This window comes from Physella acuta, unplaced genomic scaffold (assembly GCF_028476545.2).
Source record: "Physella acuta isolate Inbredline_101_S28 unplaced genomic scaffold, ASM2847654v3 ptg000674l, whole genome shotgun sequence".
Classification (NCBI taxonomy): domain Eukaryota; kingdom Metazoa; phylum Mollusca; class Gastropoda; family Physidae; genus Physella; species Physella acuta.
Window position 1 is genome coordinate 89,523 of NW_026732193.1, and position 26,192 is coordinate 115,714.

Genomic DNA, 26,192 nt, shown 5'->3' on the forward strand with positions numbered 1-26,192 from the left:
TACTATTTAATATCTTAGCTGCTACTGATGCTAGACACAAAAATTGATTGGCAATGTAATGAAAAAAAATCTATCTTTTTCTGGTTTAATTTTTTTTTCTGTAATTAGTGAGGTTTGAAAATTATGTGCAGCAGCCTATTGCAATACACGACAAAATAATCTCTGCAGTACAGCAGTAGTCGTGGTACGTCTAACCCTTTGACGTGCGGTCCATGGACTCTAGCGACTAGTCCCTAACTCTCAAACAACACGGAATGTCAAATAAATAAAAATGAGATGTGACGTCATCACCGAAAGGAGAGTATAAAATCTTTCCCTTCAGTAGCGGGTTCGTAGTCCATGTTGTCTTTGCTAAATTCCCCCCCCCCCTCCCAGTGGGAAATCCCAACACCGATCTCACCCAATCACATTGAGCAATAGGGCCAACGCCTACAGTGTAAAGTACTAAAGGAAACGTCTGCTTTTATTAACAGACGAGATATGGCGGGGAAATAGCGGCCTTTGATCGTACGTCCGGTGAACCCTATCAGGCTAAAAATAGATGACTGCAGTTGTCTATCCAGGTTAAAAATAGTACACATATTTACCCCAAAGCAGTTATTAAAAGACACATTTTTAAATTGGATTCCTCGGTTACATTTTTAACATGCTAATGTTACTTTGTTTCCATTTTTTTCGTATCTAACACCCCGCCCCCTTTCTCCTTCGACATTAAGGTAAGTCTACATATTAGTTGAACTCAGCCCCTCCTCCCCCCTTCCAACTCTCTAACGTCACAAAAAATTTGGGATTTTTTTACACTTCTCCACCCCCCCCCCCCCTTGTCTATTTTCGACGACCTCCTCCCTCCTCGGCAGATGTTGACGTCTATACACATTTTGAAAAATCGTTCAAACCGTTCTGCCAAATTACTACTTTGACAACGTGCAATGTTTACATTGCTATACTACTACAAATTGGATATTTACGAAATATATGCTGTTTTCTTTATCAAATTCAACACAATAGTATTGTTTTAGGATAAAATATTTCACGGACAATCGAACAAAACAGATACAATTTTTAATGCATGTGTCTTTATTCATGTATCAGAAAGAGTATTAAAGTATGTAGGAGATAGAGCGCTGTATAATATATATATATATATATATATATATATATATATATATATATATATATATATATATATATATAATATGCAAAGAATAACAGAGGGTTAGCGAGAGTTGAAGCCAGAGGCGTAGCTAGGCGGGGGCAGGGGGTGCGGAACGGACCTGGTGACACCATTTAGGGGGGGGGGGGGCACCACCAAGACGAAAAATGGAAGAAGAAAAATATATATGGAAGAAGAAAATATTTTTTTTTTCCTTTGGTGTCTGTGTGCGGGGGGGGGGGGGGGGGGGGGTGACACCATGAAGTGCCGCACCGGGTGACACCCGACCTAGCGACCCCAATGGTTAGAGCTAATTTAGCTAATGTAGACAGACAGTGCTACAATGCTGACGTCAACATAACAAAAATGTAACACTGGGTCACTTCTTGTCCACGTGCATGGTCATGACGGCCTTGACCCTGCCCCAGTCGACGTGGGTGGCGCCAGACTTGTGCAGCAGCAGCAGCTCGCTGACCAGCTCCTGGAAGGTCGCGGCCTTGACCTCCCGCTGGTGCCACTGACAGAGCAGACTGCAGGCAGCGCGCGCTTCGTTGTGTCGCGAGCTCTCCATCGTATGGCTCACGTCTGCCATGTTGAAGCCGAGACGGTAGAAGACAGATTCCCAGAACTCTCCAAAACAGGCGGCCAAGAGGCAGGCGGTATCTTCCTTTAGTTCCACTCTCTGGATGTCGGGGGGTATATTGAAGAACCACGGATCTGAGATGAAGATGGAATTAAAGTGTTAAGCAATCAAGACTTGGGTGTTATATTATCATCACATCCGATAGTTTTGTGGGACGGAGTGGTCTAGCGGTAGAGAGCTGGACTGCTAACCGGTAAGTCTCGAGTTCGAATCGGGGTTCAAGTCAGTAGACAGTCCCTGACGTCCATCCAACTCTGATGGGTACCTAACTCACGTTAGGGAAAGTAAAGGTGGCTGGGCATAGTGCTGACCACACTATCTCTTCATATGCCGAGGTCACAGAAACAAGTTAACTCTACTTCACTTGCCCCATAGACCGGCTGGTTTGTAAGGGAAACTTTTACTTACTTTACGTTATTTTTAAATACCATATAGTTTGTTTACAATAGATAGTTAAGTAAGATCTTATCAAATTATAGTTAGTTCTTTTCTACTCGTATTAAAATTAAGTTTTTACAGGGAGATCACTCAGCTACATAGAACATCAGTGACGTTTTTAATACAACATTGTTTACTTATATTACTTCCGTTAGACCTACACAATTATAAATTAGTCCTTTTCGACTTGTGTTGACGTACTCTTGTTTAGATACAATTAAATGTTAAATTACTTCAGGAAATGGATGGGAGGGGGGAGGGGTGGTAAATCGTGTGACACAATTTGACCTCGGATGTAGTTGTCAATATAAACAACTCACTTCATAACATTACTCGCTCAACATCCGGGAAAGTGGGTGGCCCTGTTAGGAAGTGTAGTCGCTTTAAGCTGATTTATACTGTCACGTGATTGGTCTATCTATTTGAGTATTGTAATGTTCGCATTCTGACACATTTTTTAAAGCAAATCGGTAAAAATAATCACTTCAAATTAATTTAGGCTTTTTTTTTGACGATTTTTTACCTCCCCCTCCCCTCCGTCACACAACGTCACAAAAGGCCAGACCCCCCCCCTATAATTACGTCACACTTCAGAGTATTTTAATCAATTCCTATAGCAATTTATTTAAAAAGTTTTCTAAAACGCGAAATAACAGCTAAAATTCCGTTTTCAAACATTGCTTTTTTATGAAGCAAAAATGTGACGTCACACCATCTGAACCCCCCCCCCTCCGCCTCATCACACATCGTCACAAAATTACGGACCCCCCCCCCCCCCCTCCTCATTTATGGACGACACCTTAGAGTAGGGTGGACATTGGTAATCGATCCCCCGATACAAAAAATGAAACACCTCGCAGTCACTTTGTATGCAAATGAAGGGGTTTCTTAAACTTATAAACTTAATTAAATATAGTACTTAATTAGCACACTCAAGTGCTAATCTCTCCTCGACCAAGAAATGAAGTTAAAACATACCAATGTCAAACGTCTGTTTACTACATGCTGGTGAACTCGGTTGGCTGAAAATACAAACAGTAAAACATTTAATAGTTCAGCTTGTTGTTTAAAGTTCCGCGTTAACTTCTTTTTTGATACTTTAAGTTTCCAGCGTTATTCATAAAGTCAAATAGTTGAGTAACAGGAAGGAAATCTCAAGTTCCCATTTATTTGGATGGCCAGAGCACTTAAAGCAAAGAGTAGGAGGAAAATTCGATGTGGTTTTGGATTATAAAATACCAGGTTTCTCATCACACATACATTACATACATAAAATACACACATACATTTGTACACACACGCGCATATATATATATATATATATATATATATATATATATATATATATATATATATATATATATATATATATATATATATATATATATATATAAACACTCACATTAGTTAATGACTAAGATTGAAACACAGAGAGCGTTACATAGCTACATCTCACAGGTTGTGATAGGAAATAATTATCTTGAAAGTGTAAAGTATGGAGGATCTGATTCTCTCTCACTTCCTGACTCTCTGACTGACTCTCTGATTTTCTAGCTCTTCCTCTCTGACTCTTTTACTGTCTTATGCTCTGGTTCTCTGTCTCTCTTACTCTCTATTTCTGATTCCCTGACTCTCTGATCCTTACTGTTCAAGGATGATCACTATTCTGATAATCTCATTCAGAAATAACCAATGTCCTACAGTTCTTCTGACTGATAGTATCCATTACATTGTCCACACCACATACACACTCTAGATAAGACCAGTAACTCCTATAACCTAATAATATTATCTCTAAAATAGCCCTCCCCACACCCACCCTATAAAGATATTATCTCTAACATTACCCTCCCCACACCCACCCCCTAACATTACCCTCCCCACACCCACCCTATAAAGATATTATCTCTAACATTACCCTCCCCACACCCACCCCCTAACATTACCCTCCCCACACCCACCCTATAATGATAGTATCCCTAATACTGCCCTCCCCACACCCACCCTATAAAGATATTATCTCTAACATTACCCTCCCCACACCCACCCCATAACATTACCCTCCCCACACCCACCCTATAATGATAGTATCCCTAACATTACCCTCCCCACACCCACCCTATAATGATAGTATCCCTAACATTACCCTCCCCACACCCACCCTATAATGATAGTATCCCTAACATTACCCTCCCCACACCCACCCTATAATGATAGTATCCCTAACATTACCCTCCCCACACCCACCCTATAATGATAGTATCCCTAACATTGCCCTCCCCACACCCACCCCCTAACACTACCCTCCCCACACCCACCCTATAATGATAGTATCCCTAACATTGCCCTATCCACACCTACCCTCTAGACAAGACCAGCAACTCCTTGCAGTTCTCCAGGCGATGACCGAACTTTTCCCCATCACCCATAGAGTAGGTGGTCCCATTGTCGTAGCTCAACACGATGTCATGGCTGTCTAGTTCTTCACGAGACAACCTCAGACTCCTCTCTTTGAACTGCAAATGAAATGAAATGATTGGGGCTACACTTATGCGTATGATAACACATTAAGGATCATAAGAGATATATAAAGTTCTGTTTTGCGTTTTGAGACAATTGATGTCACAAAGCAAATATAATGCTAAGTGCGCCTACAAGGGCATTAGATGAATAGACCATGAATTGACCATACATTGTGATCACTTTTTGGACTTTTCCCCTGTATAGTCTAACTCGAAAACAATGCTAAGCTTTTATGTTTTGTATCAATTCCGGCTAAAAAAGGTGGAAAAAGCAGTAGGTAAACCTACAGCATAAGGGACACAACTCCTGTTTGATAAGCTTTTTCTCCTAGATGGGTTGTTTCCCCAACTAGTAAGCCTCGAACTCTGGTATTTCATGTCGGCAACCATGAGCTCTACGACCCAACCTCCTCAGTAGCAAATCAGATACAACGGGCGTGTGGATGCCATAAATAGACTAGACGTAGACCAAATAGGCAAGCTGTATAAAATAGAGGTTGACCTACCTGGCGAGCAGTTGACCTCTGTATAAAATAGAGGTTGACCTACCTGGCGAGCAGTTGACCTCTGTATAAAATGGAGGTAGACCTACCTGGCGAGCAGTTGACCTCTGTAGTACTGTTGCTGTTGTGACTGACTCTTGCTTCATGTAGACCACTGGTATAGCGACATCTGGGAGAGGCATGGTTCGGTGATGGTGATGTAGGAGGGTTCGATCAATCTAGAGGGTTCGGTGATGGTGCAATAGGAGGGTTCGATCAATCTAGAGGGTTCGGCGCTGGTACGTTGAGGGGTTCGCTGATGGTGCTTTTAGGGGTTCGATCAATCTAGAGGGATTGGTGATGGTGCCTTCTGAGGGTTGAATGAATCTAGAAGGTTCGACAATAATGAAACGAGAGGGTTTGGCGCTGGTGCTGTGATATGAGAGGGTTGGGTTATGATGCTGCAAGTATTAATAATGACTGTGCCATAATAAAATTAAAGAACACATTTTTGTCAATTGATTAGCACACATGCAACTATGTGGGTACGGCTAATCGATAAGAACCGACATCTATAGCCAGCACACAATCATGTATATGCGCTGTACCATCAGGGTTTAGCCATGAATACACACCCCTTTTCTAGCCGATTCCCCACCCTTCACACGGCGTTAAAGCAAGTCACACTCAGGCATATATCAAATCATATTTCAGTCACCCTTGACCTTACCTAAATGCATATAAAAAATATCTATCAATCACTAATCTGTACTGGTTTGTTTGGATCTTGATCCGTTTCTTTATGGGACTGCTAGCCAGAGAGTCTGGAGTTCAAATCCGGGTTCAAATAATTGAAACGGCCATGAGTCCACCCAGCTCTGATGGGTACCTAACTCACGTTAGGGGAAGTAAAGACGGCTGGGCATAGTGCTGAACACACTATCCTTTTATAGGTAAGGTTTCTGAAGCAGATGAACTCTACTTTATCTGCCCCATGGGGAGGGGGGGGGGAGGGGGTAATACATTTTCCGTGAGGGGGAACCGACAGAGGTAAAAGTGTATATTTTCTATACAAATTCTATCTGATTTGGGGTAACCGGTAGACTTGCTCTAGGGAATGGGGATGCGTAAAAGAAACTCTGATGTTAATAACTATGATATTACAAATAGATCGATTTATTTGTTTTAATCTATTAATATATCAAAGCCTCGCGCACACTATATTTACATTAAACTTAGTACCCGGGTATATCTAAATGAAAGCTGTTTATTAATCCACAACCTACCTTTAAAGCCTTCAAGAAACTCCTTTCATCAAGTATTAGACCACAGCATCGATACCTTATCACTTGTCTTAATTTTAGACTCAGAATCACTGTGGTGGGATTTCCCTTAAAAATAAACATCCGCATTGTCGCTAAAAGTAATTTACTACAGCCTTGGATGATAAATTACCTTAAGAAAATAGGCTATTCTATTTATATCGTCATTGAGCGTATTCACAAAATTGTAACAGAAAGTGAAATGTAACTTGATCTAATAGTTTATCCCGTAGTGTCGAATGTAAGTTGATTTAATTTAATTTAGATAGTAATTTGTCTTATAGTGCCAATGAAAGCTATTTAGAAAGTATTATTTACATAACCCTAACATTGACCATAACCTTTCCAATTGTCCGGTCGTTGAACCTAAACCTTAATCCTGACCTTAGCGCCTATTATAACCAAACTTAAAATAAAACTTTATAAACAAAATGTTGCATATGTAGAAAAATGTTGTATATTTAGATAAAAATGTTGTAGGCCCTACATGTAGACAAAATGTTGTATACGTAGAAAAATTGTTGTATGTAGAAAAATGTTTTATTTGTTTAAAAAAAATGTTGTATATGTAGAAAAAATGTTGAATATGTAGAAAAATTTTGTATATGTAGACAAAATATTGTCTATGTAGAAACAATGATGTATGTTTTGATAAGAACACTAAACTTTTTTTATTTTGTGCGTTTGAATTTAAGTTTCAAAAACAGCGAAATGTCCGTTTTTCTCGAAATTCTTTTAATTCACGTAATTAATGTATTAATGGACTATGTTCAGGTGTAGTGGTTGATGTATCTGTCTGCAATGGTATAATTTGTATGGAACTCTTTTCATTATTCCTATAGCCGATGCTTTGTGTCATTTAAAATTGACCTATATAAATACGCTAAGATAATTTGATACAAAGTGTCTAAGTCACATCGAAAGACTTAGCATATTGCCAAAACAAGATTCAACATAATTTTGAAAATTCCCGTAATGTTTATCTTTTATCTTTTATTGTACAAAATCGTGGTTTGACTAGTGATGAAGTTTGGCTTGGGTACTAGAAATGTATTCAATAATGAGGGGTGGCGGTTTATCAAATTAGAATATAACATTATATGTAAAAGTTCCCTTTTTCAAACCTGACGCTTTATAGGGCAAGTGAAGTAGAGTGAAGAATAGATAGTGTGGTCAGCACTATGCCCAGCCGCCTTTACTTTCCCTAACATCAGAGTTGAGTGGACTCAGGGACGGTCTACTTATTTGAACCCGGATTCGAACTCGAGACTTATGGGTTAGCAGTCCAGCTCTCTACCGCTAGACCACTCCGTCCCCAAGATTATATGTGGTAGCTGCTTTTGTTTTTAAATACCAAAATCATTTCTTTTGTAAAACATACACAATCCATTAAATACGAATCAACAAAAAAATATCCAAAACAAAATGTTTAAATTAAATATTACAAAAATTATGTTTGTAAATTTTAATAGTATTAAATATAAAACCATAGCATAAATAATATTTACATGTTAGTATTACAAAACATTACAATTATTTAAACATTTAAACAATTGATCGTAAAACATTAATAAAACAGTCAGTATAAAATGTAAACAAAAGTCTAGCATCAATGTAAGCGTTATTTAGCACCAACAGATCCTCCTTTAAGACTGGCCACCAGCATCAAGATTCCAGCAACAAGGGCCAGGATTAGGGCCACGATGGCCAGGGCAAAAGAGAAACCGAATTTGGGGTCAGTGACCCAGTCGTCGATGTAGGCGGCGAAGACGATGACAGCGATAAGCCAGGACACCGCTGAAACACGTCATTAATTAATTAATTAATTAAATTCTATAAAACATTAGTACAATATTACGATTTTATAGTTTCAAGTGGTACATCTATCCGCATGAGGGTTTATAATATATATATATATATATATATATATATATATATATATATATATATATATATATATATATATATATATATATATATATATATATATATATCGCTTTTCAGACTCAGATTGGTCCAAAATCTATTTTTATAATTGTTCATGACACGGCTTTAATGTTTTGTTTTTGCTAACAATGCAACATTATTTCACCTTAGTTCCGTCTATAAATTTACATTTTTTGTAAGGAATCGTGTCTTGTGATTAAAAAGGAAAAACGATGTTCTATGTCTACTGATTTATGTATAAATCTATGCAACAAAAATGACTACTAAATTACCTGAGAATATGAGTGCCACTGCCGTAGACTACTAAATTACCTGAGAATATGAGTGCCACGCCTGTAGACTACTAAATTACCTGAGAATATGAGTGCCACGCCTGAAGAGATCCCCACCTCCTTGTTGCCCTTACACGAGCCGAAGAACATGTACAAGATGATGAGAAGACAGCCGACGTTCAGGGCGATAAACCCGAATATGGCGAACGTCTGGGTAGCTGCGAAGTCGTCTGGTGAATGAGAAAAAGTAAAACATGAACTTTTGGTAGCAATCACGTGATGTTGCTGGCTTAGATTGTAAACAAACAAAAAATTAAGTCGTAAAATAAACATTCAGCCCGGTACTGCGATGAAGCAACGTAATGTAAAAGTGGAAATATAATCGACTGGGCAGAAGAGAAGGGAAATAATTAAAAATAGAAAAGTACGCGCTAGAGACTGTTGTGTTAAATGTATGTTATATTTCAGTGTGTCTAAGGACAAAGTACAGTAACATTAGCTAGTATGTAAGGACAAAGTACAGTACCATTAGCTGGTATGTAAGGACAAAGTACAGTATGTAAGGACACAGTACAGTATGTAAGGACAAAGTACAGTATGTAAGGACAAAGTACAGTATGTAAGGACAAAGTACAGTATATAAGGACAAAGTACAGTACAATTAGCTAGTATGCAAGGACAAAGTACAGTACCATTAGCTGCTCCGTCCGTTATTCCACAGCCGGCACCAAAGACATTACTACAAGACCTCCATAGACCCAAGTGTGAGTTGGCTGCTGTATTAATGTACCATGACGATGTACAGAACGCCATCCAGCTGATCATGTAGAAGAAGCGTTGTGTTAGGGTTATAGCTAGCGTTTAAAGTGTACATCAGTTCATATTTTAGCCTAAGAAACATCAATGAGTACTTAAACACATTAAGAATTGTTGCTTGGCTGTTTTAGAATGTTTGTTTGTGGTTTCTTTTGGTGAATTATTTTGTTTGATTCTCAAGTCAACCATGTTTTTTTTGACTTGGTGGCTGGAAAAGCCAAGTCATATGGCTTTTGAAGTCACCAAGTCACCAGAAAATGAAATGATATCTAAGAATCATCAATAGGTAGAAAATTTGTCGCTCCTCCCACACCCCCACCCCTTCCATACAAACACACACAAGCCTGACTATTTATATATTGACAAAACAATCATGGAAATTAGAGCATTGCAGAGAATATCTTTACTCAAAATAACAGCCAATCATTAGCTGGTGATTAAAAGATTGATTCATTGTTATGTAAATAAAAGCTACAATAAAAATTTCAATGATCAACATTGTGTTAGAAATATGAATACGTTAAATCAAAGACGTGTCAAACATGTTTGGCCCATATCATTATAGATACCTTAATAAAAGACAGTGTAATAAACCTCTCCACTAAACGTTATCTTATACAAAGCAGATATTAAATAATCTATTTTATAAAACTGTCGAATTATTTTTTTTCCTCACACATATTACTATATAATCAATATAATTATGAAATCAATATTTCCATTTCCTCAATGATAAACATTCAATCACTATTTCAGTTTGCTAAAAGATCAACATATGCAATCACTATTTCAGTTTGCTAAAAGATCAACATATGCAAACACTATTTCAGTTAGCTAAAAGATCAACATATGCAATCACTATTTCAGGTTGCTAAAATATCAACATATACAATCAATATTCTAGTTTCCTAAATGATCAAAATAAAAAATTACTATTTCAATTTACTACTCAACATAACCCTACACGTTTATACAAGCGAACCTAACTCTATCTGCCCTAACAAAAGACAGCCGCACAAAACAGACTGCGTGGGTGAGGTGGAGTAGCCGCCCTTTGCTCCTCGGGGGAGCCATACAACACTAGACAAGCCGGGCAGATTTATAGCTTGTTTCCCCTTCACTCTTTTATCGGAGCTACGGAGGTAGCCAAACATAGCGATATCGATTTTCAATTAGAACTTTTAACATCGATACCCTCTAAAACGTATCGCAATCATTGCATGAATTCGGTCAGGTAATTTATTGTGTTTTGATTGATCTAATGTCCTTTCAGCAGCAGCACTGAAGCGTGTCAATGGTTTACTTTGGAATTCCTTTTGAAACGTTTAAAAAAACCAATGTACTTTAAGTTGAATGAAGAAAATAGCGCAACATTTTATTTCTGGCACTGTCGAGAACGATGATCACAACATATTTTGTTAATGTTTTTTTTTTTTTTTACAAATAACTGAGTGCGAATATATTTTCCTAATAATTTTAGAAATGAAATAACGAAACAATGAATATTTCATTATTGAAATTTAATATTACTGTTTTCATCATCGGCTTGTGTAGACTGATACAAATTTACTATAGTAATATTTTTTTCTTCATTCAAGGTTTACTTTTACACTATACAAAACGTCTAATTTCAATTTTATTTTAAATCTGAAAATGTAAATGCGTAATTCAATTGTAATTTAATGGTCTATAGAGAGAAGAAAAAAAAGAGAAAAAAAAGGTCCAAATGAAGTAAAAGGGCAATTTCGTTTTCAGTGGGGTGGGGGTGGTATTGGCTTATAATTAGAGCTGAAATAAATGTGGTACAAAATAAGAATACATATGTTATAAGCATGATATGTAGAGTAAAATGAGGCATAACAAATCAAACATTCTTCCCTTTCAAACAGCTATATCAGCTGTGTAACAGCTCAACAAAAGACCTAACACAGAACAGAGAACTGATAACACGGTGAGTTGTATAAATCATGTCAGGGGCTTCCCCTTTATCTCCCCTTTCTACTACACAATTCTTCTGGTATTTGAAACTTGACACTAATATTATAGCATTACAACAAGTATTCGCTTGTAGATGGACTTTATTAGGACTCATGAGATAAGAGTTTAATTAATTAATTAGCGAATTCCTCAGTTTTTAAAAAGACATTATTATTTCAAAGTTTTTCAGTCGCATGTATCCGGTTGTCGCCCCTGATAAAACAGTGTTGACTGCGGGATTCTTATTCAAATATTAAAATCCTGACAGCTACCCGAAATATAGGCACCCACAAAAAAAAATATCCCCAAATAAACATAATGTCAGGGTTCCCGTAACAAAACTATTTACATTCGTGTTCCCCATAAAACTTATTATTATGACATTAGGGTTTCCTCAAAATATTCTGGTGATTTTAGGGTTCCCTACAAAAACTATTATGATATAAGGTTTCCCCACAAACTTTATTATATAATCAGTTCCCTACAAAAACTAGTGTGAAATAAGGGTTCCCTTCAAACCATATTGTAACAACATTGGTTCCCTACAAACCATATTGTAACATCAGAATTCCCTACAAAAACTATTGTGATATAAGGGTTCCCTACACACCATATTGTAACATCAGTGTTCCCTACAAAAACTGCTGTGATATAAGGGTTCCCTACAAAAACTATTGTGATATAAGGGTTCCCTACACACCATATTGTAACATCAGTGTTCCCTACAAAAACTATTGTGATATAAGGGTTCCCTACACACCATATTGTAACATCAGAGTTCCCTACAAAAACTATTGTGATATAAGGGTTCCCTACACACCATATTGTAACATCAGTGTTCCCTACAAAAATTGCTGTGATATAAGGGTTCCCTACACACCATATTGTAACATCAGTGTTCCCTACAAAAACTGCTGTGATATAAGGGTTCCCTACACACCATATTGTAACATCAGTGTTCCCTACAAAAACTGCTGTGATATAAGGGTTCCCTACACACCATATTGTAACATCAGTGTTCCCTACAAAAACTGCTGTGATATAAGGGTTCCCTACAAAAAATGTTGTGATATAAGGGTTCCCTACAAACCATATTGTAACATCAGAATTCCCTACAAAAACTATTGTGATATAAGGGTTCCCTACAAACCATATTGTAACATCAGAGTTCCCTACAAAAACTGTTCTGATATAAGGGTTCCCTACAAACCATATTGTAACATCAGAGTTCCCTACAAAAACTGTTCTGATATAAGGGTTCCCTACAAACCATATTGTAACATCAGAGTTCCCTACAAAAACTGTTCTGATATAAGGGTTCCCTACAAACCATATTGTAACATCAGAGTTCCCTACAAAAACTGTTCTGATATAAGGGTTCCCTACAAACCATATTGTAACATCAGAGTTCCCTACAAAAACTGTTCTGATATAAGGGTTCCCTACAAACCATATTGTAACATCAGAGTTCCCTACAAAAACTGCTGTGATATAAGGGTTCCCTACAAACCATATTGTAACATCAGAGTTCCCTACAAAAACTACTACGACCCTGACCTAATTGATCCATACAACGTAGTTGGGCGGTGCCGTATTTACAAGATCTCTATTTACGGCGGCACTTTTATAGGGAGCCATAAATTTGACGTCATAGATTAGAGGGGGTCGCTGTGATTTTTAACACCCTAAACTATCATTACTGGGTGGAGTCGATCAATAAACCTTTTTTGTATCGATGTGTGACCGGCCAATATAAAATACCAGCTTGGATCGATAAGTGGGTGATCGATGAATGGGGGGGGGGGGGGCAATGAGAACAGGCAAGCTGCACTTTATGATAGTAGTGCACGCCTTGTGTGTGTGGTGGGGGGGGGGATACTGGGTTAGAGTACAGCTTGGTTTAGATACAGGGTTGCTAGGGTGGGGGTAGGGTCGAAAGGGTGAGAAGATAGGTAAGTGTTGGTTGGGGTTTGTGGGGTTGGTTGGGTTGGTGGGGTTGGGTTGGGTTGGCTCGGTGGGTTGGATGGGTTGGTGGGGTTGGTGGGGTTGGTTGGGGTTGGTGGGGTTGGTGGGGTTGGTGGGGTTGGTGGGGTTGGTGGGGTTGGTGGGGTTGGTGGGGTTGGTGGGGTTGGTGGGGTTGGTGGGGTTGGTGGGGTTTGTGGGGTTGGTGGGGTTGGTGGGGTTGGTGGGGGTCGGTGGGGTTGGTGGGGTTGGTGGGGTTTGTGGGGTTGGTGGGGTTGGTGGGGTTGGTGGGGTTGGTGGGGTTGGTGGGGTTGGTGGGGTTGGTGGGGTTGGTGGGGGTCGGTGGGGTTTGTGGGGTTTGTGGGGTTTGTGGGGTTTGTGGGGTTGGTGGGGTTGGTGGGGTTGGTGGGGTTGGTGGGGTTGGTGGGGTTGGTGGGGTTGGTGGGGTTGGTGGGGTTTGTGGGGTTTGTGGGGTTGGTGGGGTTGGTGGGGTTGGTGGGGTTGGTGGGGTTGGTGGGGTTGGTGGGGTTGGTGGGGTTGGTGGGGTTGGTGGGGTTGGTGGGGTTGGTGGGGGTCGGTGGGGTTTGTGGGGTTTGTGGGGTTTGTGGGGTTGGTGGGGTTGGTTAGGTTGGCTCGGTGGGTTGGATGGGTTGGTGGGGTTTGTGGGGTTGGTGGGGTTGGTGGGGGTCGGTGGGGGTCGGTGGGGTTGGTGGGGTTGGTGGGGTTGGTGGGGGTCGGTGGGGTTGGTGGGGTTGGTGGGGTTGGTTAGGTTGGCTCGGTGGGTTGGATGGGTTGGTGGGGTTGGTGGGGTTGGTAGAGTTGGTAGGTTGGATGGGTTGGTGGGGTTGGTGGGGTTGTTGGGGTTGGTGGGGGTCGGTGGGGTTTGTGGGGTATGTGGGGTTGGTGGGGTTGGTGGGGTTGGTGGGGGTTGGTGGGGGTTGGTGGGGTTGGTGGGGTTGGTGGGGGTTGGTGGGGGTTGGTGGGGTTGGTTGGGGTTGGTGGGGGTTGGTGGGGTTTGTGGGGTTGGTGGGGTTGGTGGGGTTGGTGGGGTTGGTGGGGTTGGTGGGGTTGGTGGGGTTGGTGGGGTTGGTGGGGGTCGGTGGGGTTGGTGGGGTTGGTGGGGTTTGTGGGGTTGGTGGGGTTGGTGGGGTTGGTGGGGTTGGTGGGGTTGGTGGGGTTGGTGGGGTTGGTGGGGGTCGGTGGGGTTTGTGGGGTTTGTGGGGTTTGTGGGGTTGGTGGGGTTGGTGGGGTTGGTGGGGTTGGTGGGGTTGGTGGGGTTGGTGGGGTTGGTGGGGTTGGTGGGGTTGGTGGGGTTTGTGGGGTTTGTGGGGTTGGTGGGGGTCGGTGGGGTTTGTGGGGTTTGTGGGGTTTGTGGGGTTGGTGGGGTTGGTTAGGTTGGCTCGGTGGGTTGGATGGGTTGGTGGGGTTTGTGGGGTTGGTGGGGTTGGTGGGGGTCGGTGGGGGTCGGTGGGGTTTGTGGGGTTGGTGGGGTTGGTGGGGTTGGTGGGGGTTGGTGGGGGTTGGTGGGGTTGGTGGGGTTGGTGGGGGTTGGTGGGGGTTGGTGGGGTTGGTTGGGGTTGGTGGGGTTGGTGGGGTTGGTGGGGTTGGTGGGGTTGGTGGGGTTGGTGGGGTTGGTGGGGTTGGTGGGGTTGGTGGGGGTCGGTGGGGTTGGTGGGGTTGGTGGGGTTTGTGGGGTTGGTGGGGTTGGTGGGGTTGGTGGGGTTGGTGGGGTTGGTGGGGTTGGTGGGGTTGGTGGGGGTCGGTGGGGTTTGTGGGGTTTGTGGGGTTTGTGGGGTTGGTGGGGTTGGTGGGGTTGGTGGGGTTGGTGGGGTTGGTGGGGTTGGTGGGGTTGGTGGGGTTGGTGGGGTTTGTGGGGTTTGTGGGGTTGGTGGGGGTCGGTGGGGTTTGTGGGGTTTGTGGGGTTTGTGGGGTTGGTGGGGTTGGTTAGGTTGGCTCGGTGGGTTGGATGGGTTGGTGGGGTTTGTGGGGTTGGTGGGGTTTGTGGGGGTCGGTGGGGGTCGGTGGGGTTGGTGGGGTTGGTGGGGTTGGTGGGGTTGGTGGGGTTGGTGGGTTGGATGGGTTGGTGGGGTTGGTGGGGTTGTTGGGGTTGGTGGGGGTCGGTTGGGTTTGTGGGGTTTGTGGGGTTGGTGGGGTTGGTTAGGTTGGCTCGGTGGGTTGGATGGGTTGGTGGGGTTTGTGGGGTTGGTGGGGTTGGTGGGGGTCGGTGGGGGTCGGTGGGGTTTGTGGGGTTGGTGGGGTTGGTGGGGTTGGTGGGGTTGGTGGGGGTTGGTGGGGGTTGGTGGGGTTGGTGGGGTTGGTGGGGTTGGTGGGGGTTGGTGGGGGTTGGTGGGGTTGGTGGGGGTTGGTGGGGGTTGGTGGAGTTGGTGGGGTTGGTGGGGTTGGTGGGGTTGGTGGGGTTCGGTGGGGTTTGTGGGGTTTGTGGGGTTTGTGGGGTTGGTGGGGTTGGTGGGGTTGGTGGGGTTGGTGGGGTTGGTGGGGTTGGTGGGGTTGGTGGGGTTGGTGGGGTTGGTGGGGTTGGTGGGGGTCGGTGGGGTTTGTGGGGTTTGTGGGGTTTGTGGGGTTGGTGGGGTTGGTTAGGTTGGCTCGGTGGGTTGGATGGGTTGGTGGGGTTTGTGGGGTTGGTGGGGTTGGTGGGGGTCGGTGGGGGTCGGTGGGGTTGGTGGGGTTGGTGGGGTTGGTGGGGGTCGGTGGGGTTGGTGGGGTTGGTGGGGTTGGTTAGGTTGGCTCGGTGGGTTGGATGGGTTGGTGGGGTTGGTGGGGTTGGTGGAGTTGGTGGGTTGGATGGGTTGGTGGGGTTGGTGGGGTTGTTGGGGTTGGTGGGGGTCGGTGGGGTTTGTGGGGTTTGTGGGGTTGGTGGGGTTGGTTAGGTTGGCTCGGTGGGTTGGATGGGTTGGTGGGGTTGGTGGGGTTGGTGGGGGTCGGTGGGGGTCGGTGGGGTTTGTGGGGTTGGTGGGGTTGGTGGGGTTGGTGGGGTTGGTGGGGTTGGTGGGGTTGGTGGGGGTTGGTGGGGGTTGGTGGGGGTTGGTGGGGTTGGTGGGGTTGGTGGGGTTGGTGGGGGTTGGTGGGGGTTGGTGGGGTTGGTGGGGGTTGGTGGGGGTTGGTGGGGTTGGTGGGGGTTGGTGGGGGTTGGTGGGGTTGGTGGGGTTGGTGGGGTTGGTGGGGTTGGATATGTTGGGTGTTGTTGGTGGGTAGGGTTGGTTGGGTCGGCTTGGTGGAGTTGAATGGGGTTGGGTGGGGTTGGTTGGGTGTGGTCGGCTTGGTTGGTGTTGGCGGGGTGGTTGGCGTTGAGGGGGTTGGTGGTGTTGTTGGGGTTGTTTGGAGTTGGTTGGGGTTGGATGGGTTGGGTGTTGTTGGTGGGTTGGGTGAGAACTTACTTGAAGATTTGAGTGACAAGGACGATGACCGCTGAAATCTTCACCAGAAGATCCGCGCCCATGAATCCATCTTTCAAGCCCATGACGTCACTGATTCAGATTTTGGAACCTTTAAGTAAAACAAAAAAGGGGTAAAGATCTTCTTTAGAACTAGTGATCCATTTTGCAGATGAAGGAGAGTTTCGGAACCTTTAAGTAAACGTATAAAATTAAACACAGATTGTACGCAAATAATTTATTGTCAACATAGGGTTCGACCATAAATGTCGCTAGGCTTTTAAAACTATTTAAATAACCCCCTTCGTTACACATCACACCCCCCCCCCCCCACCAAATGACGTCAAACTTCAACCAGTCTACGATTTCTTTTTTCACATATTACTTGGGCTTACACAGTGAGAATAATTTGTCAACATTTAAAACAACGTGGAAACTAATGTTATAAAAACACTTGAAATACTATCAAAATTTCAGTTTGAAAACGTAAAAATGTGACTTCACATTTCCTAATCCTTCCCGTTTATCGTCACGCATCCTCTAAACATTCCACAATCCCACTCTTTCACCGGAGTGTCATATGTATGCAACACTACTTCTTCTTCGTTCTTAATTTTAGTGTTGGAAGGGATTTTAAATTATTGAAAAATATTGAAAAAAAGTATACGTTTTAGTAAAAGAAAATCCAACCAAACTTTGTATCTAAATATACTTGATTTTCAAAATAATGTTTTTATTCTAAATTCGCATTTCTAAAGGATACGCGAAAAAATTCTTAATTATTTTCTCATGGCTGATGGGATCAGTGACCATTGGTCAACACACTGTCTAGACGCATCTTATTTTCTGTTCACTTATACTAAGCGCAATTCTAATCGCGTCTATACAAGGGGTTTGATATAGATTAGGTTTCGAACTGAAAGCACCTGAGACAGTGATCCAAAGAACTACAACTTGACCACCTCAGCACAAACAATATCTTCAACGCACAACCTCACTAAAAAATTACATCCAGCGATTCCTAAACAAATGTATTTAAACAAAATTAAATTTTTGTTGTTCCAAAAACTCCAATTAGGATTATAGTGTCTCGAATCCAGATTTTTTTGCCATATGTATTGCTGTTAGGGTAAGTGTTGGGATATGGGATACAACTGGGTTAGGATTAATGTCGGGGATTTATTTAGTATTGCCATACAAGTAAAAGCTATTCCACAGAACGCAATTGCGTGTTCTTGTTAATATCGAAATATGTTAAGTAAGTAAAATTGACAAACATGATTTATCCATGAGGCATAGAAACAATTAATTAAAATAAAAAATAAAAAATTTCCAAATAATTTCACCGACAATTAAAACAAAATTAATTATCCAAAGACTTGACTTACAAATTCTAGAGCACAATGTCCACAATGATCGCCTCTCCCCGAGTTCATGTAACTGGTCTACAAGGGAATCCAAACCTTTCTTTATAAATTTGTTACCCGGCCTAGCAACGACCGGCATCGTCGAATGTTTGCTAGCTGCCATAGCAGCCGATACGGATCACAACAAAGACGTGTAGAAACGTGAACACCACGCCACGTGACAACGTGACACCCGCAGTGCCCCGTCCTAAGACCGGTTTTTTTAAAATACTGCTGAGACTTTGTTTCGCCTCATTTGTTGGGGTGCGTACGCAAGAATTGTAACGTCTTTATAAATGTACTATTCATGGTTGAATGTTAGGCGGTGTATGAATCGTAACATTTGTGTTGTTGCGAACTGTGTTTTGGCTGTATACAAAGAGTTAATTACGTCTTTACTAATTATAAAGATTAAAAATAATTTAGCGCGATTATATTTGTTCGCCTATAAAATACATTTATAGTTGCAATGCAACCAAAGTATTATAAAGTACATGTTGATATTTTGAAAATAAGTTAATCACAACGGCTATAGTTCGGTTTAATATCTGATATAGGTTATACTAGGGTAGATGTAGATATACCACGGGCGAGTAGTAGTGCTTAAAGTATCGATTCCAGATAACTGGATTTGGAAGGCGTTTGTTAGTACTGTTGTTTTCACGAGCCTAACCCTAACCCATCAGAGTTGGGTGGATAGGGACGGTCTACTGACTTGAACCTGGATTCGGACCTGGATAGCAGTCCAGCTCTCTACCGCTAGACCACTCCGTCCCCTAAAAATATGTAGTGCTATTGTCTCTGTCCCTGGTGTGTCACGGGCGTGGTTCGTTTTGATTGACCTATTTAAAATACATGGGACGGAGTGGTCTAGCAGTAGAGAGCTGGACTGCTAACCCGGTAGTCTTGAGTTTGAATCCGGGTTCAAGTTAGTAGACCGTCTCTGAGTCCACCCAACTCTGATGGGTACCTAACTCTTGTTAGGGAAAGTAAAGGCGGCTGGACATAGTGCTTACCACACTATCTCTTCATATTCCGAGGTCACAGAAACAAGTTAACTCTACTTCACTGGCCCTATAGACCGTCGGGTTTAAAAGGGGAACATTACTTTTTTTTTACATATGTTTAATGTCTCAATACAATGTCGATGAAGTATTAAGACATCTAGGATACCCCCCCCCCTCATGTCGATTACCTCCCCCTCCCCCAGTCTTTATTCTGTCATTTAAACTCTTCGAATTGATTACCAGCTGTTAATTAACCCTGTTTTTATACCCCAAAAAAACTGCAACAGGATGTTACCCCCTGTCAATTACCCACCGACCACCCTCCCCAGCATATACAGATAAATATAGATATGGATATCTAAAGGATAATTTAGGGATTGGTAAAAGGGTTAAGGTTAGAGCTTGGTGTTAAAGTTAGGGATGGAGATAAGGATAAAATTATGGCTATTTTTAGGAATTTTGCTACGGGTATGAAGCTGGAAATAATAATAACACACTTTATTTTATAACGGTAACAACAGTAGGTAAGGAGGTATTTTTTTTTACAATGGCATTTGTTAAAAAAAATATAGCAACGACGTTTAATAAAATATTAATTAAAAATTAAAATCATCGTAAGAAAATAGCAATTAAAATATGGAAAAAATAAATAATATTGACATAGAAATGGATAAGGATAGGTATAGGGATAATATGTATTTTGGGATTAACTACCAGAAAGGTAATTGACAGGAAGAAGAAGACAATGGTGTAATTGATCAGATGGTTAATTAATTAAGAAAAAGACGGGAAAGGGGGGTGGGTAATAGTCTAATTGACGAGTTTGTGTATAATATCGTATTTAGAAATATTGAAATCACCCAAATTTTTTTTCGCAGTTACACACATGCTCCAACTTTCGTGTAAGGGTAAGGGTAAGGGTAAGGGTAAGGGTAAGGGTAAGGGTAAGGGTAAGGGTTAGGGTAAGGGTAAGGGTAAGGGTAAGGGTAAGGGTAAGGGTAAGGGTAAGGGTAAGGGTAAGGGTAAGGGTAAGGGTAAGGGTAAGGGTAAGGGTAAGGGTAAGGGTAAGGGTAAGGGTAAGGGTAAGGGTAAGGGTAAGGGTAAGGGTAAGGGTAAGGGTAAGGGTAAGGGTAAGGGTTAAGGGTAAGGGTTAGTTACTTTACAATTTTTAATCCAACAGTAACGTACATTGATTTTCAATAACCCCTTTGAAGCTGTAGATATTTACACTGTAACTACGAACGATGCAGCTATGATTACAAAGACTGTTATAAATTAACAAAGGCCATTGATCTCATCACTGAAGAGACGAACATCGTTCCTACATTAGCTCTTACAAACATCACATTCAGGGAGAGTGAAAGCTGATCAAAGTGATGATAGGGGATCTTCACAATAGGTGAACGATAGATCACAATGGATCACAATAATTCACAATGGATCACACTGTTTTAAAATGTTGAACAATACAACTACAACAACCTTTCTCCGTAGGTGACGCATCTAGAGGGAGAAAGTAAACCAGCGACCGATAATGGTTGAATTATTGATAATATACTCACATATTCTAAAACAATTTTCGAGCAGTAGTTTTTTTGTTTATGTAGCGATCGTTCATGCGAAACAAACAATAAGAATACTTGTAGAATTCGTAAGGGTTTATTTTCATCATTTTTATACTGATGTAATGGTTGATTGTTGTTTATTATTTGTAAAAATACAATGAAACATAGATATACAATCCATTCTGTAAACATTACCATTTACACAAAACTAATTTACTAAAATAACCGAAACAAAAATATGAACTCTATTCTGCGAAAAATATAGACTTTGTATCCTTGTCCGAAATCTATCAACCTGACACAATTGTATACATCAGGGGTCTCCAAACTTTTCAGTCCGAGGGCCGCATTAACTATTAAATTTCAGTTCGGGGGCCTATTTCTTCCAGGCATGTCTTTGATTTTTCTGGGCAAAGTTCCTCAACCATCACTAACAAACGATTTTTCCTTGGACGAAAAGATTTCCGCGGGCCGGATGAGAGGACTTCGCGGGCCGCATTCGGCCCGCGGGCCGTAGTTTGGAGACCCCTGGTATACATTAACGTTAATCTAAGCCAGTGGTTCTTAACGCGGGTTCCATCGAACCCCAGGGATTCAGTAAAGGTCAAGACACAATCCAACTCATGATTAGTGATCGAATTTTCGCAATGCGAACAATAGATATATAGAAAAGGGTTCGGTGAATGCGGATATGAAACAGGTGGGGGTTCGGTACCACAAAAAAGTTGAGAACCACTGTTTTAATCCCATAGGCTCAGATTAAACTATCGAAACCAACAAAACCATTGTTTAAATGAAAAACAAGTTACGTTTTCTATTGCAATAAACATTCCTGACACTCCCAGCATGTTTTGTGTAAACATGAATCTAGCCCATAGAAGAGGCATAGCAACCACGTCTAGCGCAGTTTTTTTCCTACTATAAATATCTCAAACCGGACATGATATTTATCCCTCTTGATCGTGTGTATTAAACAGAAGATTTATTGTTGAAATGTAAATTCTAAAAGCTAATCGATTGTCTTACGACTTAATGATTGCAAATGTTTATTGATCACGTAGGCTACTAGCAGCAGTTTTTGTTCCACGTATAAGCTAGATATGTATCTCTGCTGGGTAGGTTAGTGATATATATCTAGTTATAGGCATACGGACACTAGTTCTATACATGCCTACATTAGTTCTAGACCCACTGACCAAAGTTCCGTACATCCGGACACTAGTTCTATACATGCCTACATTAGTTCTAGACCCACTGACCAAAGTTCCGTACATCCGGACACTAGTTCTATACATGCCTACATTAGTTCTAGACCCACTGACCAAAGTTCCGTACATCCGGACACTAGTTCTATACATGCCTACATTAGTTCTAGACCCACTGACCAAAGTTCCGTACATCCGGACACTAGTTCTATACATGCCTACATTAGTTCTAGACCCACTGACCAAAGTTCCGTACATCCGGACACTAGTTCAATACATGCCTACATTAGTTCTAGACCCACTGACCAAAGTTCCGTACATCCGGACACTAGTTCTATACATGCCTACATTAGTTCTAGACCCACTGACCAAAGTTCCGTACATCCGGACACTAGTTCTATACATGCCTACATTAGTTCTAGACCCACTGACCAAAGTTCCGTACATCCGGACACTAGTTCTATACATGCCTACATTAGTTCTAGACCCACTGACCAAAGTTCCGTGCATCCGGACACTAGTTCTATACATGCCTACATTAGTTCTAGACCCACTGACCAAAGTTCCGTACACCCGGACACTAGTTCTATACATTTCTATATGTTAGGCACACACTGACCAAAATTCCGTACATCCGGAAACTAGTTCTATACATTTCTGTATGTTAGGCACACACTGACCAAAATTCCGTACATCCGGACACTAGTTCTATACATTTCTATATGTTAGGCACACACTGACCAAAATTCCGTACATCCGGAAACTAGTTCTATACATTTCTACATTAAATCTGTACACACTGACCAAAACTCCGTACATCCGGAAACAAGTTCTATACATTTATACAGTAGTTCCGTACACCCGGACAAATATTATATGTATCCGGACATTAGTTCTATTCACTCTGGGCAAAAAATCTGTACAATCGGATATTACTTCTTTACATCCGGACTATAGTTATCCACTTACGGGCTAACTTCTATTTAATGAATTTGATAGTCCCTTACACAAAACATTAGCCTAACGTATTTTACGTTCACAACCAACCGTACAACCCTTGCCACTTAATGTATGCCCCCCCCCCCCCCCCCCACACACACACTTGCAAACGCATCCCACCCGCTTTGGTGCCAAGTTGTGTTTTACACACTAAACAACTACAGCCTAACACGGCTTAATGGTACTTCAACCTGTAAGTGTTATTGCTCTACGTTGTGGTAAGCGTTAAGTCAAGTAGAAAAATAAATGTTCGTTGAAGTCAAGTTGTAAGTATAAAGCCTATAAGCCAGGCATAAACTAGAAAAAGACAGAGCTAGAAAAAAAGGCATAGAATTGGGTGTAATCAAGGGGAGTGGCATGGCCTAGTGGTAGATCACAAGACTGCTAACACTAAAGTCTCGAGGTCGAATCCACGTCCAAATTACCATCAAATTCCAGAACACACTACATGTTACTCGTTTTCATTTTTTTTTTCAAAGCGCTGATTGTTGAATAGATCCAGACATAAATATAAGCGATGAGGTACGTCGCAGAGAGGGATCTGGTGTCCACTTTCATTTGTAACCATCTAGCCATCAACTGACCTACTCTTCCACAAGCTTTTATTTAGTTCGCAGCGTCAGTTGATTGTTTGAGGGTTTGTGGCGTATCTTGTATCTCATTTTTGACCAACTTTTAATGCGGCAATTTCCTTAAAATTTTCTAGATACCTTCTTTTTCAAGGGTCATGCATGAATACCTATTTTTACAAGCTTTGATTTAGTTTACAACGTCTGTTTATTTGTGTTTGTGGCAAATCTTGTACCTATATTTTGACCCACTTCTAATGCAGAAATTCCGTTTAAACTTTCTAGATACGTTCCACTTCGATGACGATAAAATTCTACTTTTTAATTTAATTAGATGTTTAATTAGTCATTAACAAGAAATTAAACGGTTTTGAAACTAAGGGGAGATAACAAAATTAAATCACTCGATAAATTACTATATATTCAATAACAGAAGGGGAGATAGTTAGATAGACGCTCTAACAGTCTAGTGAGCTGTGATTCACGCCGAATGTTTACAATCGTAGATCCGGTTGATCAAGTGAAGGCTATTAGGGCAGATAATAAAGTTTTTAAAAGAAAAGTGAAACCAAGGGGAGATTAAAAGAAAATCACTTGGTATATTACTATATTACTTAACAGAAGGGGAAATAACTAGCTAACGCTTTTACCCGACCAGTCAGGTGAGCTGTGGTTCACGAGAATGTTTACAATCGTAGAGCCGGTTGATCAAGTGAAGGCTATTAGGGCAGATAATAAAGTTTTTAAAAGAAAAGTGAAACCAAGGGGAGATTAAAAGAAAATCACTTGGTATTTTAATATATTCCTTGACAGAAGGGGAAATAACTAGCTAACGCTTTTACCCGACCAGTCAGGTGAGCTGTGGTTCACGAGAATGTTTACAATCGTAGAGCCGGGTGATCTAGTGAAGGCTATTAGGGACAGGTAGTCAAGTTTTCAAACGATTTGAGAACCTGATTACGAGCTATCCTCTTTCTCAGGTTGCCGTTGTCTGTAAATTGTGGTCACGGAAGACTGCTTTTCACAAGGCAGATAATCATCTTTTAGAGATTGCGAGCCACGTATGGTGTTTTAAAGAACATATTTAATAAATTATGAATCACCGTAAAATAGAAAATACAACAAATAAAAAAATGCTATATAACAAAAAATTATTAAATACACTGAAATTCAGAAAATATTAAACACACTTACTCTTTTAATAAAACATTTATCGTTCATGAGATCTCTTACAAATTTTAGCGATCAAAACTTTTTTAAAAAAAGAGCAACTTTGTTGTATTTTCTTATTTTCAGTGCATTTAAAAGGTTGTTATTATACATGTTTATACATGTTTATAAATATATATATATATATATATATATATATATATATATATATATATATATATATATATATATATATATATATATATATATTATATACATAACAAAATAAATAAAACAACAAGTGTTGCCTAGCTTAGAGTCCCAACCTTTACGTTCGCATCTCCCCTCCCCACAGCCCTCTCACAAACCAGGTCATAATCTCCTCCAATCAAATCTGTTTTAGTAATCGTGTCGATAAAGATCTTGTTTGCTAAACCGAAAATTCCCAAGTTCAAACCCCGGGTAGATGAAGCTCAATAGCTGGGGACAGCCAACCATCTAGGATAAAACATTTCCAATGAAATAACTGGTGCTTTGTAGTTTGTTCTTGGAACAAAGGCAATTCAAAGTTGGTTTAAAATTTAGTAAGTAATGTAACCAGTGAAAATGCGTTCAACCTTATACTCTCTCTCAAGATTACAAGTTCTGAACTATTTGATTTAGAGCGAAATCTATTTGAGATATAGAAATGAATTTCAAATACAAGGTTGTGCTAACATTGAATTTGAATTATACACCTTCAAATAAAAAAAACATTCATATTCCCGATATTTTGATGGGGAATTTATTAAGAATACCGTTTCAGAATATTACTCATTATTAATCAAACAGCGCAAACAGGAAGACACCCAATAGCTTCAGGGGAAATAACCCCCAGAATAAATGAAAAGTACGGTTCACGAAGACACAAAATAAAAAGTAAATAAATTGTTATCTCCCCTGCAATCAGGAACTAAAACTCGGGAAGTTTATAATTTAGTTGCTCTTAAAAAAAAAAGGTGATTCATCGATGTCAAAATAATTTATGAGACCCACGTTTAAGATCACATATTAAAGATCACTATTACATACAGAGTTACATAGATACACAATTACAGTAAACTTTTAGAAAAGGAACGACGTGGCGCAGTAGTAGAGCACAAGACTGCTACCCTGAACGTCCCGAGTTCCATGTCCTTCCAACACTTGAGGCTCGTTAGCTAAGGATATCCACTCACCCTTAAGTCGACATGCCAGTAGCTTAGCAGGGTGTTCTTGGATGAAAAAAGGGGAAGCAAATCTGAGAATAAAATCAGGCTGAAATCAATGCCAACTGGCCATTTGGTGCCTAATCTGTTGGCAATTAAAACAATGACCAATGTTACGG

The 26,192-nt window shown here is 41.1% G+C and overlaps 2 protein-coding genes across 2 annotated transcripts; both read right to left on the bottom strand.

Moving 5' to 3' along the window:
* Nucleotides 1-1,417: 1,417 nt before the first annotated feature.
* LOC131949094 (uncharacterized) lies at nucleotides 1,418-5,450 on the bottom strand. The gene is made up of 4 exons (XM_059310854.1): nucleotides 5,349-5,450; nucleotides 4,596-4,750; nucleotides 3,213-3,256; nucleotides 1,418-1,870 (listed from the first exon to the last, which is right to left on the bottom strand). The coding sequence occupies exons 1-4, from the start codon at nucleotides 5,439-5,441 to the stop codon at nucleotides 1,533-1,535; spliced, it is 630 nt and encodes a 209-aa protein (XP_059166837.1). The 5' UTR covers nucleotides 5,442-5,450; the 3' UTR covers nucleotides 1,418-1,532.
* Nucleotides 5,451-8,025: 2,575 nt separating this feature from the next.
* On the bottom strand, nucleotides 8,026-18,506 carry LOC131949095 (epithelial membrane protein 1-like). Its single transcript, XM_059310855.1, has 5 exons — nucleotides 18,315-18,506; nucleotides 16,930-17,038; nucleotides 9,472-9,596; nucleotides 8,860-9,009; nucleotides 8,026-8,357 (listed from the first exon to the last, which is right to left on the bottom strand). Exons 2-5 carry the CDS (start codon nucleotides 17,010-17,012, stop codon nucleotides 8,182-8,184), a joined length of 534 nt encoding a protein of 177 aa, XP_059166838.1. The 5' UTR covers nucleotides 17,013-17,038; nucleotides 18,315-18,506; the 3' UTR covers nucleotides 8,026-8,181.
* Nucleotides 18,507-26,192: the final 7,686 nt, after the last annotated feature.